General features: G+C 34.6%; 1 protein-coding gene across 1 annotated transcript in view; it reads left to right on the forward strand.

Annotated features, from left to right (window-relative positions):
- Nucleotides 1-17,808, forward strand: part of LOC149786031 (E3 ubiquitin-protein ligase rnf213-alpha-like) — a 451,244-nt gene that overhangs the window by 375,600 nt on the left and 57,836 nt on the right. Inside the window, exons 82-84 of the mRNA XM_089978103.1 lie at nt 4,139-4,236; nt 10,647-10,797; nt 17,442-17,616. Of these exons, the coding sequence (XP_089834229.1) occupies nt 4,139-4,236; nt 10,647-10,797; nt 17,442-17,616 (424 nt within the window). The remainder of the gene's footprint in view (nt 1-4,138; nt 4,237-10,646; nt 10,798-17,441; nt 17,617-17,808) is intronic.

Here is a 17,808-nt window from a genome sequence, read left to right on the forward strand (position 1 = left end):
TTGTCCACCCTAATGTCGTTATTCACTAAAAATGTCAGATTAAGCCAGTTACGTGGCTGGTTTAGTGACCCATCTTGCCTAAACTGAACATTGTTTACCCAGTGACCTCTATGTGACAATAGATAATTGGAAAATTAAACAAAACTTACCAAGTTGAAGTTTGATGATAATTTCATTGAACCTATGGTACCTTATGGATCACACAAAATGATGCATAGATTACATGACTGGTCAGTCTTTAATGAGGTCACAGGATACAAGCTGAGAGCCAACAAGAATAGGTGGTCATATGATTCCTAAGGCTAGTACAGCTTAATGGAAATTTACAGGCATTTACCTTTAGAATCATAGTTTAATTTATACAATAGAAAATCAGCCTCAGTATTCGATGTGACAAGCAGATGACAAGCACTGAGCCAAATATCTATTACTTCACACCATTCCAATATTTCAAAAAATCTGATTGGGTTCCTGAACCCAACTTAACCCCCATTTTATTCTCGTGTGAGACAACACTATTGTCCATAAGCAGTTTTACTTGCTAAATCTAAATAAATATAAGGCTTATACATAAACTATTGGTGAGAAGGCAAAATAAGTCACTTGCCACAGCACATACGCATTTAGACACATCTCTTGAGGCCTGCCACTCTCTTTGTTTGTGAGAAAAAGGTCCATAATGGAGGATGCAAGGGGAATGATGATATTGATCAAGCTCCCCTGAAATTTTTACATTTGGATGTCAGGAAACTGATTATGGCCTGAAATCTGAAACCAAAATTTTAGATTTCCTTTTGGCACTGTTATATTTTGGAAAGCTATAAAGATATTAATGATAATTCAGAGTAGTGTCAGTTCTTGTAATTTTGTCTTGAAATAACTTTGCAAAAATTGCTCTGACATAAGTTTATTTAAAGCATCCTTGGATGAAGGTTTTAGAAGCTTGTATCAGTGATGAAGGTCTTCCATCAAATATGGCCACTTTTGCTAAAAATAGAGGGGAAAATATTTAAAATAACTTCATAAAAACTTTGCAACAAAATTTGATTAAAATTGACAAAGAGCTCTTTGTTTTTGGAGGTCTTTCAATGTCATATTCAAATGATGCTAATCTTCCACCAAACAGTTAACACTAAAATCTATAGAAACAGTGAAACAACCTTTTGTTTTTAATCAATCAAATGAATTTGAGGAAATATTGACAGTGTATCCTGCTAACACAGATTCATTGGCCAATATAAATTTTATATCTAACCTTCTATTTTCTTGAAATCAAATTTGTTTCTGCTTCTATTTTCCCTCCATTCTGTATATTTGTTCACATTTTAAACTAGTAAACTATCAATAGAATGCCTTGATTTCACCTTGGTTTTCACCCAAGGTCAGTAGAAGAATATGATAAGTGGTATACTCAAGGCTGGGATCAACCAGCAATGGGCCAAGATCATCTTACCCTCAGTTTAGATACTCATTTACTAAGTTAATAAGCTACAGTTTGTCTTGATTTCACCATCAAGTTGGTTTTTAAGCATATTAGTATCGGGGATCATCCTTGCCTCAATAGCTTTTGGGATCAGCCCATTTCTAGGATTAGGATTGTGCTGGGATCACCCAGTACAGACTGTGGGATCACCACAGAATATTCATGTCAAACAGCTCTCACAAAATTAACTGATCAATGGCTGGATAAAATTAATAAGGGCAACCTAACTGGCATAATATTTATAGATTTTAAGAAAGCCTTCGATCTAGTTTTACATGGTATTCTTCTAGGTAAATTACAATATTATAGATTTCGTGACCATACAAAGAACTAGTTTAATTCATATTTATGTAATAGGAAGCAACAAGTGTGGGAAGTGTGCACTCTATCCCTATTATATAAGGATTGGTTTTCCACAAGGTTCTTTACTTGGTCCATTTTCTTTCTCGTATTTATCAATGACCTTCCACTCTGTACTCAACATACAAATACTGACATGTTTGCAGATGATGCAACAATTTCTTCATCAAGTAGTAATGTCAATATACTGGAATGCAAACTAAGTTCAGACCTTACATCAAAATGAGGAGTGTTCAAAACAAAATAAGATGGTAATAAGCGAATCTGAGACAAAATGCATTCTTATGGAAACATCTAAAAAAAACTTGCAAAGTTAAAGAAGAAAGACCTATCACTGTACATTAATAATAAGACGGTTGAAAATGTAAATGATGAGTAGCTACTAGGAGTAATCATTGACAAAAGTCTTAAATGGGAAAAACAAGTAGACAGTATATTTTCTCTCACATCTAAAATTTTATTTCTATATAGAATAAAAAGTACCTGACAAAGGACTCCAGAATTCTTTACCATTTTATAATGCTTATATACTTCCAACCATCGACTACTGTTCAAAAACAGTATGGCGATATTGTACTAGTTCACAATTGGACAGTATTCACAAGCTTCAAAAATGAGCAGCTAAGTTGATTCTTGATGTCCCCATTCAGATTTTTTCACAGAATTAAATTGGTTAAGAATAGATGAAAGGAGATTTTATGAAAGCAGTTCTGGTTTTTAAATGGGTCAAAGGAGATGTTTCAGAATACATGACCAAGTTATTCTATAAAACGTCTTCTCCCTTTAAACTTAGATCAAATTTTAACAACGATTTCGAATTCTCAAAACCTTGCATTGAATAGTTCAAAGGAAGTCTGCAAGTCAGAGACTAAAATATGGAACTCACTCTGTGCTCACATTCGACCTGCTGTTTCAGTAAAATCCTTTAAGAAAATGTACATACAGTTTTTCAAACCTACATATTAATGAACAAACTAGAAAATGTAAGTTCAGGTTTAAGTTCTGAGATTTATTGCAGTGTTATTCTTCAAATTTATCCACCTTTTACTTGTTTTGCATCTTTTAAATTAGCATACTTATAAAAATGTGTGCATATATGATTTGGATTTTTAATAGTTTAGAAACTTTTCAGTCATATCACTATGATGTCTGCAGTGTGGCAGTTTATAGTGATGGCTAGCACTGGGACATAATGCCGCAGACATGTAGCACTATGTCCCACCCAGTCACATTATCCTGACAACAGGCTGACCAGCCCTAACATAACCTCTTAATTGCTAGAACAATTTTTATAAGTCTTTGGTATGACTCGGCAGGGAATTGAACCTCAACCTTCTGCATCACTCTACTTTGTACCTAATATTGATTTATGAAAATGTATACTATAATACTGATGTGTAACTTAACTACATTTTTGCAGAATTGCCTATATCTTAGCAGAAATGAGCATTAACTGCTTTGTATACACTAAAATTTTGCTGAAAGTCATTTTCAAAACATAGTTAATGGAGAGATGAAACAAAAATCTATATATGCAGCTAAATCCTCCTTCTTGCATAATGTTTTAAGTATGTATTTATACATATTATAGATAGATGTGCTTACTTGTCCATAGTTTTTTTTATGTGTGTGTGTGTATATATCTTCATGCACATAACTATTTACTTTTTTGTAGAGGACCTCAAGGGAGATTAGTTGTATTTAACTAATTGTGTTACCCTATTTAAATAACGACATGATCGTCACTATTATATTTTAATTTTATTATTATTATTATAAGCTGTATACTAATGTTGTGATCAACCTGCCTTAAGCCAAGGATCATCTTTGTGCTCTAGCTAATTACTTTCTCAATGTGAGTACCCCCAGAGAGAAAACAAATTTACTGTAGATATTTTATTTTTGAAAATGATTGATGTGTTTTGAGAAAGGTTTCCAGACTCAAGTTTTACCGCTGTGACACTTGTAGTTCACAATGATTAGAATTTGATAACATTGTTTGCATGATTATTATATTGTAGGTCTGTTGGTTGAAGAAAGGGAGGGGGTCAGCAGTGTTTAATGTACATAGCAGTTTTATGTAGATAATAAAAAAATTATGCAAACTTTCAGATCTTGAGTTGTGTATAAAATTTGATGCATGAAATTACTATGTAGTCATCAGCTTACAGAAGGGGTACACAAGGATGTGGTCCAGCTATTGGTGATGTTAAAAATGAACTAAATCAAGCTGAATATTCAGGACTCTTGAGGGTACATTTCCATTAATATTCTTTTCTTTGTTTGTTTTTACAGTGTGGTCGCCCTTGGTCAGTAAGTAAATGTCCAAAATGTGGTCTGGAGATCGGAGGCAAATCACATGTGCTACTCGCAGGGAATATTCTTGATCCAGGGTAACTATGAACGAAATGAAACAATGTTTTGCTTCTCCAGGTATATAAATATTATATACTAGATAGTACTCCTCTTGTTCCTTCCGTCTATCCATCCATCTATCCATCCATCAGTCCCTCTGTCCAGCACACATTTTAGTTAGTACAACTAGACCAGCAGTGTTCAGTTCACCTGGTTGTAAAGCCAAGTGAGCTTTTGTTTATGTCATGCATCATGTGTCATTCATGAACCTTCATACATTGTTTGTCCATCAAGAATTGCTTGTTATCACTTTGATGTCCATATTATTTATCTGATTTCAGTCAAGCTTGTAAATGTGTTTTATCATTAAAATCTCATATGAGTTTGATAATGAGTAACATCCATGCATATTAATGAGGTGGTCTTGCATCTGCTTGATTAACCTCTAGAGGCCATATTTTTTATCTGATTGTGATAAGGCTTGGTGTATATGCTTATATTGTTAAGCTCTCAGACAGGTTCATTAATGAACAAGGTCCATACATATTAATGAGGTGTTATCTTGCATGTGATTGGCTGAGCTTGCTACCTCTCTTAAGACCATTTTCTGATTCAATTTTAATCAGACTTGAAATATGGACTTATATCATCAAGATTTTGGAAGGGTTCAGTAATGAACAGATCGACACATATAAATGCTGTAATCTTGCATCTAATTGGCTGAGTTTATTACCAATTTTTTCATTTGATTTTGATATGACTTCATTTGTAGTATTATGTGATAAAGATGACTATATTCCTGTATATTCCAGGAAATTTTTGTTTAGAAAAGTGTGGGAACCATGTAAATATTAGGGTCATCATTTTCATCTCTTTGTCTATTGTAGATTCAAACTAATAACACAACTCCAGATTGCCAAGATTAGCAATATATGTTTGAGAATTCCCTTCCAAATTAAAAAATAAACATAAAACATGATATTTTACCCAATTTATGTTTAAATTAGATCAAATAAGATGTTTCATGTTAGTAAATCTAGGTGAATGTAGAAATCTGAAAATAAAGTGCTTTTTATAAAATTTTTTACAGGTAAGCTGTTTTCTCAACTTGCCAGATTAAATGCTTCAAAGATATTTACAATATCTAAGTTTTGTTTAATTGTTAATCTTCAGCTAAAGATGAACGAGGAGTGAGCAAACTTCATGTTTTCCTTCCTTGCATTTCCAACATATAAACATTTTCCATTTATTTTTCTGCATTCTTTTACTATATTAGTATTAGTAACAGACTTTATCAAGTTATCAATCACAGATTCATTGAAACATTGATAAGAAATATTCTACAGTCTACTTGACTTTATCCAACCTCCATTTAAGGACCACTCTGGTGGCCTAGTGGTTAGAGCATCCGCCTTGGATGCATGAGGTCATGGGTTCGAACTTCAGCTGAGACATTCCAAAGACTTATAAAAATGGTGCAAACAGCTGCCTTGCTAGGCGCTCAGCTGTTAGTTTTAGGACTGGTTGGCCTGGTGTCAAGATAATGTGACTGGCTAGGACATTGTGCTACATGTCTGCAGCATGATGCCTCAGTGCTAGCCTTCACTATAAACTGCCACAATGCAGACATCATAGCGATATGACCAAAAATTTGTTAAAGCTATGTTAAAAGCACAAATCACACACACACACACACACCACCATTTAACTGATGATTGTATTTATACAAAAATATTTGAGAAAACTTCCTTGTTCAGACTCTTCATTTAGATAAGAAATTCTTTAAATTTATATTATTAATTCATTTATCTCATGTTAATTATCCTTAACGTAATTTTCCATCATTCGGATGGTGGATGAGTTACTTTGAGGTCATGATAATGAATAGCTGTCACATGCACCCAACACAATGGTCAAAGAGCGTTACAGTTACTTCTCACTTAAGGATGCCTAGTTAGCAATCGATAAAATGCCTGGTTAACAATTGATGAAGCAGAAGTGTCAAACAGAGAACTTTTCTTTAAGTAAAATTGTTTAACCTATAGTCATATTTAGTGACTGATTTTCAAACACAAAGAAATTAATTCTCAAAAGAATGTCACAAAATTTTGTTGAGATGATCAAACTCTGTTTCTGTATAGAAAATGATTTTGACATAATTATCTGATATAAAAAATACTTTTTCTGAATTTGTACATGAAAGCAGCTCCTTGTCAGTGCCAGTAAGGTCCAAGTTAATGCTATCAGAGTGTGATGCATGATCATTTCAATGTGTACAAGATTAAACAATTTCAGTTTTTGTTATTTTGAAAGACATCATGCAAATACATCCAAGAAATATTGCTTCCTTTATTCAAATGACTTCTGTATTAGATCGGTGTATGATGGGCTTTAAAGTGTGCCACAGTTTTCATATAAACTGAGCAACTAACAATTAAAGTAGCATGCCGTGTCAGCATGAAGTATGAATGTTATTGCTGTGTCGTATTATATATTCAAACATCACAGTCACATTTAAATGAATTGAGTGGCATTCAGTGAAGCAAACATCAATCATATTTTGAGCATTATGGTCTGTAGTAACCTCACTGTCTTTCATTTGAATGCAACAGACGAAACTAATTTGAGTAATAAATATACAAGTAACATTTACCTCAGTGAAAGCAGTGCATTAGATTGACAAATAAACAAAATTAACCCCTTTAGTAAAATAGCAGATATGATATCACCTTAAGGTTGAAATGCCATATATTGTATGCTCAAAAACCATGTTTCATTCACCATTCATCTTCATCTAGAAACAGTAAATAAATCAATGTTACCAGTTCTGTAAATTCTCTATCACCAAACCATTATATTGTTTATTAAAGCCCAAAAATAATATTTGATCTTTGCTATTACAAAAGTTGTCCAGGTTAATCTCTCATTTATCGAAGTAAATTCATTGTAATCAGAAATTCCTGTGGCTATATGGATGGTTAGAAGGATAAAGACAAGGTTGCAACTGCTTTTGCAACACTCCATGGCATCAGTTCAAGATGATATTTTAGCCTCCACCATTGCTAGGTCGCTTGCATTAACTCTCAAAAGAGCTTTCAAGTAGGGACCTGTCTGTCATGAAAATTAAAGCCTGTGAAAGTTCAAGCTTCCTCATGGACCTATCTAAATCATTCATCTTTAGAGTGTTACAAGTATATCGTCTTAAACTAAAACATAGAAGGAAGTGAAAACCAACAAGTTTAGCCAAATTCAACAAATAATTTATTTCCCTTGAATACAAAGTGAAAATTTAGAAGGGACTCAAATTATAATGAATTAAATCCCAAGTTTCCCTAACAGCTCTATCACAAGTGCAAAAGTATAGAGTATTCCAACTGAATTCAAGCAGTGTTCTAAATAAATTCCAATCTTGAATGTGCTGATGTGCCAACAGTCTTAAAGATGGTGATGTGCCAACAGTTTTGATGTATCACAAATATATAATCCAGAATGCTTTAAATGAAATTGCAATAATCCCAAAATACTGATTTACTCTGAAAGTATCAGTGAGCACTTTGTAATTGCAATAAATAATTTAAATAAATTAATCCTCTCAAATTTTAACTGAACACAACTAAAAGACTGATTCTACCACAGATGTTATAATAGAAATTAATAATTTTGATGTAACTAACCTTAATATTAAAACCTAAAACACAATAAGAGGACTAAGATGAGGATCAAAAGTTCATTTCTTGAACATTCTAAGTTGTAATTAAAATCAGGTGTTTTACTTAAATTTTAGTAAAGAACAATATAAATTTCAGGTACACTAGAAATTCCCAAGGGGAAAACCAATGTTCTGAACTTAAATAGAAGTCAAATTGTTTACAAAAATTATCTTAAAGTCTTGTCTACACTCATGGACAAAAATTAGATATATATGTTATTACAAAATGATTGTTATGATCTGCAATCATGAACAAAAGTCAAACGCACATTAAATATATACATCACACCTCCCCTCATAAAGAAAAAAAGATTTACATAATAAGGCATCATTTTACATGTTAGTCAAACGTATGATACTATAATAATTAAAATTACATAGGAAGATGTCTTATTAATGATACAAAATATATACAAAAATAAAGTAATATTGTTCTTATGAAAGTGCATCTGCAATCAGATTATCTTTTCTTTTTAATTTGCTTAGTCATTGTTGTATTCCTACATTATCATCTTAATAATTTCAGATTTTTATTTTTTGCCTTGTAAGGTGGTTGTGATCACTGAGTACAATGACTGGAGAAGGAGCTAAACTAATATACACTTAAAAGTGTTGCAAAACCAATATCAAAGCCAAACATTCATTTTCAGTTGTAGAATAATTTCTCTGGTGCTTGTTAAGATTTTTAGAAATATGGCACACTGGATGATCCACACCATTTTTGTCATCTTGAATTGATACTCCACCTATCACATCACTACATCAACAGAAATGTTAAATTATGGACTAAACTTTGGGGCTGAAAGAACTGGTGCACTCTTAAGTATGGCCTTTAATTTTTCAAAAACCTCCACAGGTTTAACTTGACTCTTTCCCAGAACATATCCTAAAAATGTAACACAAGCACAACAAAACTAACTTTTGCTAAATTAATTATCATATTTGCATCACTGAGTCAATCAAAGAATTTCCAAATGGTTTCCAAGTGATCTTTCCAAGTGTTATTATATCATGTTCATTACATGCTGGAAAGTTGTAAGAAAACCTTTCATAGCAAATAGTATCATTTTATAGTGATAAAGTCCATCTGGAGTTATATATCCCAAATTTCCTTTGCTCTTTCCTTCAGTGGAATTTGCCATAATCCTTTTAAAAGGTCAAACTTGATGACATATTTTGCATTTCCAATTTTGTCAATGCAGTCATTGATTCTTGGCATAGGAAATGAATCTGTTTTAGTGACACTGTTCACTTTTTCTATAGTCATTACACATACGGAAAGTAGTATCTAGTTTCTGCAGAATACATGGTGAATTCCAGTTACTTTTAATTGGTTCTGTGATATTATTCTCCAGCAAATATTGAATTTCTTTTTTGAAACATTCCTGCTTGAGAGGTTTCATCCTGAATGATGCTGATGCACAGGTGTTGAATCTACAATTTCACCATCATGGTATATTTTTTTTCTTCATGATGGAACATCTGGAGACAAGTGCTCATATTCATATAATAGTTGTTTAGGTTCACTCTTTTCTTGTGACTGAGACTGCTCCGGTGGCCCAGTGGTTAGAGCATCCGCCTCGGATGCGGGAGGTCGTGGGTTCAATCCTAGGCCAAGTCATACCAAAGACTTACAAAAATGGTACTAACAGCTACCTCGCTTGGCACTCAGCATTAAGAGGTTAGTGTTAGGACTGGTCGGCCTGGTGTCAGGATAATGTGACTGGGTGGGACATGGTGCTACATGTCTGCAGCATGATGTCCCAGTGCTGGACATCACTATAAACTGCCACGCTGCAGACATTGTAGCAATATGACTGAAAAATTGTTAAAGCTACATTAAAAATCCAAATCACACACACATTTTCTTGTGAATGGATGTGGAAGTATCTGGTCTAGATTGTTTAATATTTCTGAATTCTGAAGATTGGTCAAACCAAAGTCACTACAGTCCAATTGCATGACATTGTTTAAATCTTCACTGTGTGGGCCAGGTACAACTAAATTAGGTGAAAGATTAATAGAGCTATCTCAATCAACAAATTCTCTGAGCATATTAATATGGAAAAATTGTTTCTGTTTTTGCCTCCCAGGAGTGTTAATAATCAAATTTAAGTCACTTTGTTTACAATCAAAATGTTGAAAGGTTTTATTTTTTGTATGAGGGCTTCACATGTACTGTCTGTAGAGGTTGTTTAGTTACATATGCACTGGATCATATCAAAAGAAGAATGAACTATTTTAAGGTTTCATGAGATTGGCATGTTATAGATGCTCAGCTGGCAGATATGGCACATATTTTTGTGCTGATGGCAATTTCTGGTGTCCTGTAGTTTTTTGGATAATACAGAACATGGTAATTACAGAATAACAGTCATTGCTGATTAGTCCAACTTAAGTAAGTGGCTGCCTAAGTCTTTAAGCTGATGAAAACCGGAAATTATGTCAAAGGGTGCTTTGAAGAAGAGCTGTATGTGCATGCATCCAGAGAATTGCTACATGACCATACCAGAGTAGGTCATTGTGACCTACATTCTACCACCTGTTGTATTTTCATTCTCAGGTAGCATAGATCAAATTATAAGTAAATCTCTCTATAGCACATTTGACAAAGATTAAATTTTAGCTGTTTTTTAAACAAGTCTGCAAAATTAAAAAAATACCAGATATATCAAAACAGTATGGCCAGAGTTTTTGCCACATTTAGCACTGCAAATTACTATATTTTTTCCTCTGCAGTGTGGATCGTACAGAAACCGGACACATTCTAGGCCATGCTGAGAACAGGACACAGATTGGTCCAGAGAGAAGTCTTACTCCTGCTTACTGTGGCATCATTCGTCTTCTGACCCATCTCACCATGATGCTTGGAGCCAACATTGATTCATTGGTTTGTTTTTATATACTAGAGTCCCATAGCAAAGAGTATTTAATGCAGCCATTTGCAATTTTCAACAGGACATGGGTCAGATAAGCAATTTTTAAAGCCACACTGTATGATTTAAAAAACTGGATATGACAAGGTCACTGGCCATATTTTGCACATACCTGTTATAATGTTATGACATCTAACCATGTATCAGTCCATCCATATATTTGTCCATATTTTCCCTAGTTTGTTCCCACACAATAACCTGAGTTTTCCACCACCTATCATTACTAAACTTTGCAGGATGCTTGCATTTGAAGTAAGGAAGAAGTCAATTGATTTCCAGGTCAAAAGGTCAGGGTCTCTTTGAGTAAAAAAAGAAAAATAGTTTCTGTTAAATAACATTAGTTGTAAATTACCAACCTTTATGGATGGTTGCACATCTGATAAAAAAAGAAATCAGTTTGGGGGTCAAAAGGTCATGGTCACTATCTGCAAGATAAATTATTTATACATAAAATTTTTGTTTGCATATGATAGACCTAGACTAAACTTTGTCAATGGGTTGCAGTTGGAGCATGGTGTAAGGATGTTGATTTCAGGGTCTTATGTCAAGGTCACTGGTTACTGGGTTAAAAAAAATGAAAGATGTTTTATGCACGAAACTTTTAATACTTGCCAGTGTACCTATACCAAATAATGTGGATGATTCATACTCTGGGTAAGAAAGAAGCCTATTATTTGTAAAGAAAAATATTTTTACATAATAACTATTGTTTTAGACTACATTCATTGACTGAAGTTCAAGGTGTAGGGCTGCACTTAAGATGTAAAGTCAGAAGATCAAATATCAAGATCGAAGTGACTTGAAGAAATTTTTTTAACGGCTTTCTCTTAAAGTAATAAAGAAACCTATTGATTTGGGGGTCAGTTGGTCAAAGGTCATTGTCATGGTATGTCTAATAAAATAAAATGTTTTCTGCACATTAAGTTTAGTTAAAGATTTCATACTTTGACTAGAGGTCCAGCTCACTAAGACCAGCTATGCCTTATAAGTGCCTACACAGAGCGCTATTATGTATGGGGCAGGTGTATAATGTGCTGTTCATGATAGTTTTGTTGCAGCTTAAGTTGGAATTCAATGGCGAGAAAAGGGTATCACTTTCCAGGTGGCATTGCAGTCATCACTGTTGCTCCTGTAGGTATCAATATTATGTTGCTTAATATCAACATGTTACCTGTCAGTATTGCATAGCTTAGTTATTCTGGGATGGAATTACCCTCATACATATAATAGAATTCATCCTTCAATGGATAAACTTCCATAGAGAATTCTGGGAAGAAACCAGAATTCAGCACAGACCCAGTCTACTGCCCAGGTCTCTGGCACATGCACTGTAGTCATTATTTTTTCTGGATGCCTTATGCAGTGCAATCTTATGCAATGTTGCTTGCCGAATTTTTTACCTTCACATCATATCCACTGAATGTGCATGGGTTTCCGTAATTCTCAGAAGTAATACACTCAGTCCATTACTTTTTTTATTTGTGGATTTAGACTCTTGTGTGAGTATTTCAGAAAAATTCTGTCAGTGACCTGATTAATTTTGCCCCCACCCCGTCCTTGTGGTGTGTGGGTGATCTGTATTTTTCATTTGTGATTATTACTTTGTTTTATTCCAGACCATGGGTAGGTATTATCTCCCTTAATTGCTAGAACCAAAAAACCTCCTTGTTAGACTTTCCCTTTTTCTTTTTATAGAAAACATCATTTAAAGCTTTATTCAATTTGCTTTACATTCATTTTAGTCACACACCAGCAATTTGTTTTTGTGTGTTCAGAATATTTGCAAAAACAACACACATGATTGGTTTTATTAAATCTTATACTTGGGGTAGTATTGCCATATGTCAGTAGTACCTTCCTCACTGGGATTAGCACTGTTTTCCAGAATTATACATTAGAGTAAATTATAAGTGTCACACCACTCACCATCCTCTTTATACCTATGGTGAGTGCTATCAATACATTGCATGACCTTGTATGTGCTTACTTGTTTATTACTCATATTATTAATTACTCATATTACTCATAAGATGGCCACATGGAATACTCAGACCACTTGCCTTTCTTGCATGAGTTGCAGACAAACAGATTGGTACCCATTCTGCTGTCTGATCTGACCTATCTGAGAGCCATTATATATATATTAGTGGAGGAAGGGAGAGCCATCTTCCTCCTCTCAACACTCAGGCTTTCTTTGTGGGTCTCTCAGTGACTTGGAAGGGAATATCTAACCCATATCAGATGAATACACCCAGATCTCAGAAGCACACACTGTTGATTTCTTTGGAGATATATAAGACTTGAGGACTTATGATGTCCTGGAACCTTCCTAGGGAGAAATGACTAAGGTGGAGAGTAAGACACATCCTTACATGAGGGATGAACAGCACCTTTTCCAAACTGGGAGTGACGTCACCCCAGTCCCACATGGCCCCAGTAATTGTGATTCAGCAGTTTTCTCAAGCTTTTTATAGACCTGCATAGCACATTGTCTCGGAGGAGGGACTTTCTGTTTCAGCCCAGGGGCTGTCTCCTATGCAAAGCTCTCCACCTGTAAGCTTGGATCTTGTCAAGTAAATTTTCTGCCAGGACAGTTTTCAAGTAAAGTTGCTGAATGCATCTTCCATGCTAGGTGATGCTGCAGTTTCAATGTCTATGATGCAAAGTGGAGACTCTTTTGTGATTGGTGCAGAAGGAAATGCATTTATCCTAGCTGCTTCTCTTTTTGTGCAGTTGCTGATTTTCTTTCTTTCCTTTTTGAAGAGCAAAAACACCCAGTTTGTACTATTGTAGGCTATTTGGGCAACCTTATCAAACCCCTCAAGTTTTCTAAAAGACCATCCATTGGTTCAGATTTTCACATTGTTGACCTTGATAAGCTTTTGAGCTGCAGAGACCATTGTCTCACTTACTTATAACAAAACGGAACCTCTCTTGTATCTTATGATCATTATTTATCCACCATCACCATGAGTCTTTTGGTCCAGAAAATCCTTCAAGAATCTTACTCTTTGGATCTTTTCCTGCTTTCACTGTGTCCAGAAGATGAAGAAACAAGTTTCCTGTCCTGTCTATTAAACATGGTTGTCTAGGGTTCAGTGGTAATTGCAAGTTAGTATCTCTCCTCTGCCAACCCAGTTTCTCAGCGAAAAACTATCTACCTTTAGTATCTCCACTCCCTGTAAGAGATTCCTTCTCTCACTTATATGTTGGGATGATCAAGATTGACTTTTATACCCAGTCAGGGCATTAATGTTCTGTTTTCTGCTTCTAAAAGGAGAAGAAAGGGAAGGAAGCATCTTCTCCCCTTAAAGTGCTCTGCTGACATTGTGGTATCCACACTTTCTAGATACACTGGACAAACAGTCAAAAGCACTTATTAGCCCGTGACCAATAGGGTTCTTTAATTCATGATGATTAAAATTGTGAGGTCCAAGCCACTGCTACCTCTTGTCTGTCTAACCCTTGTGTCAACAAAGGATGTTATGATGGCCAAACTATGGAATCACGTGTGACCTTATCATCCTACCTTCGTCCCTTAGTGCGAAGAAGTGAAGCCATTTTTTTTCTTTCTGGGCCTGTAATCATGGCACAAAATGTAGCTGATGCGGATACTAACTTATAGTATTATTAAAGGATAAGTCTGATTATATCCTTGGTTGTATCAATTCTTGAGGCCATCAGCCTCCCACTGCACCAGCAGATTCAGCTATGCAGTAACAGCAGGTCATGTATTAATGGTATTCTGATGTTGTTTTGGTCGTGTAAAACTAATTCTAATACTACATACCTGTCCAAAAAGTATTGCCAGATTCCCTCCTCCCACCTCACTCTGATGTCCCATGAGTACTGTAAATTAGGGAATATAACACACATTTAAGTATTACATGCATTCATGTATTACTCAGTTTTTCTGTTGTGTGTAAAAAAAAAAATAGAGACCTGTGGACATACATAACCCACAAGTGTATGTAAAGAATAGTAAACAACCAAAGTCTGTAATTTATTTATTATAAACATTGTATAAAATACTAAAGTATGGTGAATCATTCTGTCTATTTACTTTTGAATCCCTAAACTGTTTATATTTCAATCCACATGCTCACATGGTAAAAGTTCATACCACAGCAGGGCCATTTCAACTAAACTGGGACAGGTGAAAATTAGTTTCAAGCCATCTCAACCATTCCACAATAATGCCACTTGCTTTCTTTGTTAAATGCATGAACAAAGCTGCACATGTCCATTTATTCAAAATCAATAAAATTATCATCTACCTGTAAATAATCGCCAGATAGCATGAACTACACACCTTCCAATTTTACAATAAACACTGTCGTCAGTTAGGGTGTAACAGCTTGGACAAGAATAACACTGGCTGCAGTTTAAAATGGGATTCCATGAATATGAAATACTTCCGGAATTTGACTCATCTAGCTCTCAATCTGACTACGAGAGCAAATCAGATGCAGCATCACAGGTCTAGACCATCAGTGAAGCACACCTAGCCGAGTTAAGATTTTAGTAAACACAACAACATTGCCACTCTTCATAAATTATTAAGTTATTGAATTGAAGATGCTGATGTTATGTTGATTAAACTGTGAGAAAATTTAGCTGAAATTTACAATATAGCTATATCATCAACATTTGACTTGTTTACTATTTCGTACTTGGTACTTTGTTTGAAATAGGACATGAGTCTTTTAAAATATTACTACAACATGGTAATATGAGTAAAATTCAAAATGTATTACATGCAGATATATATATACCCTATGGGGGAGGGCATGATAGGGAAAAACTTGGATAACTTGCATGTTATATTCACTAATTTATGGTAGTCTGGTCCTGAAATATGGCACATGAGCCAGTGACCATGACAGCAGACTGGGTCTGTGTTATATTCTGGTTTCATCCCTAAATTTTCCATGGAGATTCACCCATAGGATGATGAATGTTTATTATATGGATGAGGGTAATTTTATCCTGGAATAACAGCTATGCTGTACCAACAGGTAAGTGTTACAGTCTTAAAATTAGTTTTACCCCACCCCACACATGCACCCAAATGATATTTTAGCTGACCTGACCATTGTCCAGCTTTCTATCAACAATTGCTTGTTGCCATTCTTAAGTCCATATTTCTGATATGATTTCAACAAGACTTGGAAAATGGGTTCAAATAATCAAAATCTCAGATTATTTTGATAATGAGTGATATCTATGCATATTAATGAGGTAGTCTTGTACCAGAGTTGCTAACTTTGTTTCCGTTCAGGAGGCCATATTTATGATCTGATTTTGATCAAACATAAGATCTCACATGAATTCAATAATGATCATAATTCCCCACATTATTTAGCTGATCTTGCATCTGATTGACTGAGCTTGTTATAACACTGGTGGTTGTATTTCTGAAATGACTTTGATCAGCATGGAATATATGCTTATATATTAAGATATCAGACAAGCTCATTCATGAGCGAGATCTGTGTATAATGATGAGGTTATCTTGCATCTCATCATCTGAGCTTGTTACCCCACAGGAAGTCATATTTCTCATCCTTCTTTGTTAAAACTTGCTATATGGGTTTATATCATAAAGATTTTGGATAACATTGTTATCACTTCGGGGGTTATATTTCTGATAAGATTTTGATAAAACATGAAATTAATGCTTACATCATTAAGATCCCAGATGAGTTCTGTAATGAGAGAGAACCACACATTAATTAAGTGATCTAACATCTGATTGGCTGAGCTTGCTACCACTCAGGAAGCCATTTTCTGATCTGATTTTGATCAAACTTGAAATATGTTTACATCATCAAGATCTTGTGTGGATAGAGCTTTCTGAGAGCCATTTTGATCAAACTTGAAATATTGTATTATATCATCAGAGTTTTGGATGGGTCATGATAATGAACAAGATCCATGAATTTTAATGAGATAATACTGCTTCTAATTGGCTAAACTTGTTACCATTCAAGAAGCCATATTTATGATCTAATTTTGATCATACTTGGAATACATGCTTCAGTCGTTGGGATCTTGGACTTCTTCGTTAATGAGTGAGATCAAGGCATCTTAAAGAAATGATCTTGCAACTGATTCTCTGGGCTTGACTGACCACTCTTGAACTCATTATTTTGATCTGTCGGAGTTTATTATCATCATGATCTTGGATGACTTCAGTCATGAGCAAGATACAGTGCTCATTTATTATGGATTCAGTTTTAGAAAAAAAATTGTCAGCATATAATAAAGTGGGTAAAATCAACATGATATATAAGTTTACAAGCTAGTTTACATGGAATGTATTCCTTCAGGACTACTTTATAATACTATTTATGCATGCTTAGTGAAACAGTCAGTTGTTAAGTTATGTAAGCAGCTGAGCAATGTCGAACCCACTTGGTCCTCTTTTATTTCATTAGTAGATTCATTTTTCATAAAGTGTTACTTGCACAGTTCTGAAAGTTGGTAAGTACATTCATTTAAAAGATTTGTATGGGATTAATAATACTGTATACTGTTTGTCATGACTTTGATTCTGTATGGTTATATCATAATAATCTAGCTCTTTATTTTTCAGGCTGTTTGTCAATTTATCAAATCAGACATAACTGTTGACACAGTTTCCCAATTTCTATGGAAGCATATTGATCATGACCTGGATGACCTTCACAACACTCTTGGCAAAAGCTTGGATGATGTTTTGATAATTATGCATAGTATTTTGTCTGGCATGATGGAAAGACATAATGAGAGTAAGTTATTGGTAATACCAGAGTTTATGATGGGGGTGATTCAGGTGAAATAGTCTCTCCATCCATTGCCTGTCCTTTCACCTAGATAGAGAGAAAGGAAAGTCTTCAAACACCACCACCCTTTTTGTTGCCACTGTTGTTGTAGTCATTATGTCTCCAATTAAATTTAAATCTGCAAGATTCCTGATGAAA

The sequence above is a fragment of the Sinohyriopsis cumingii genome, chromosome 12 (genome assembly GCF_028554795.1).
Source record: "Sinohyriopsis cumingii isolate HCF-2022 chromosome 12, ASM2855479v2, whole genome shotgun sequence".
Classification (NCBI taxonomy): Eukaryota; Metazoa; Mollusca; class Bivalvia; order Unionida; family Unionidae; genus Sinohyriopsis; species Sinohyriopsis cumingii.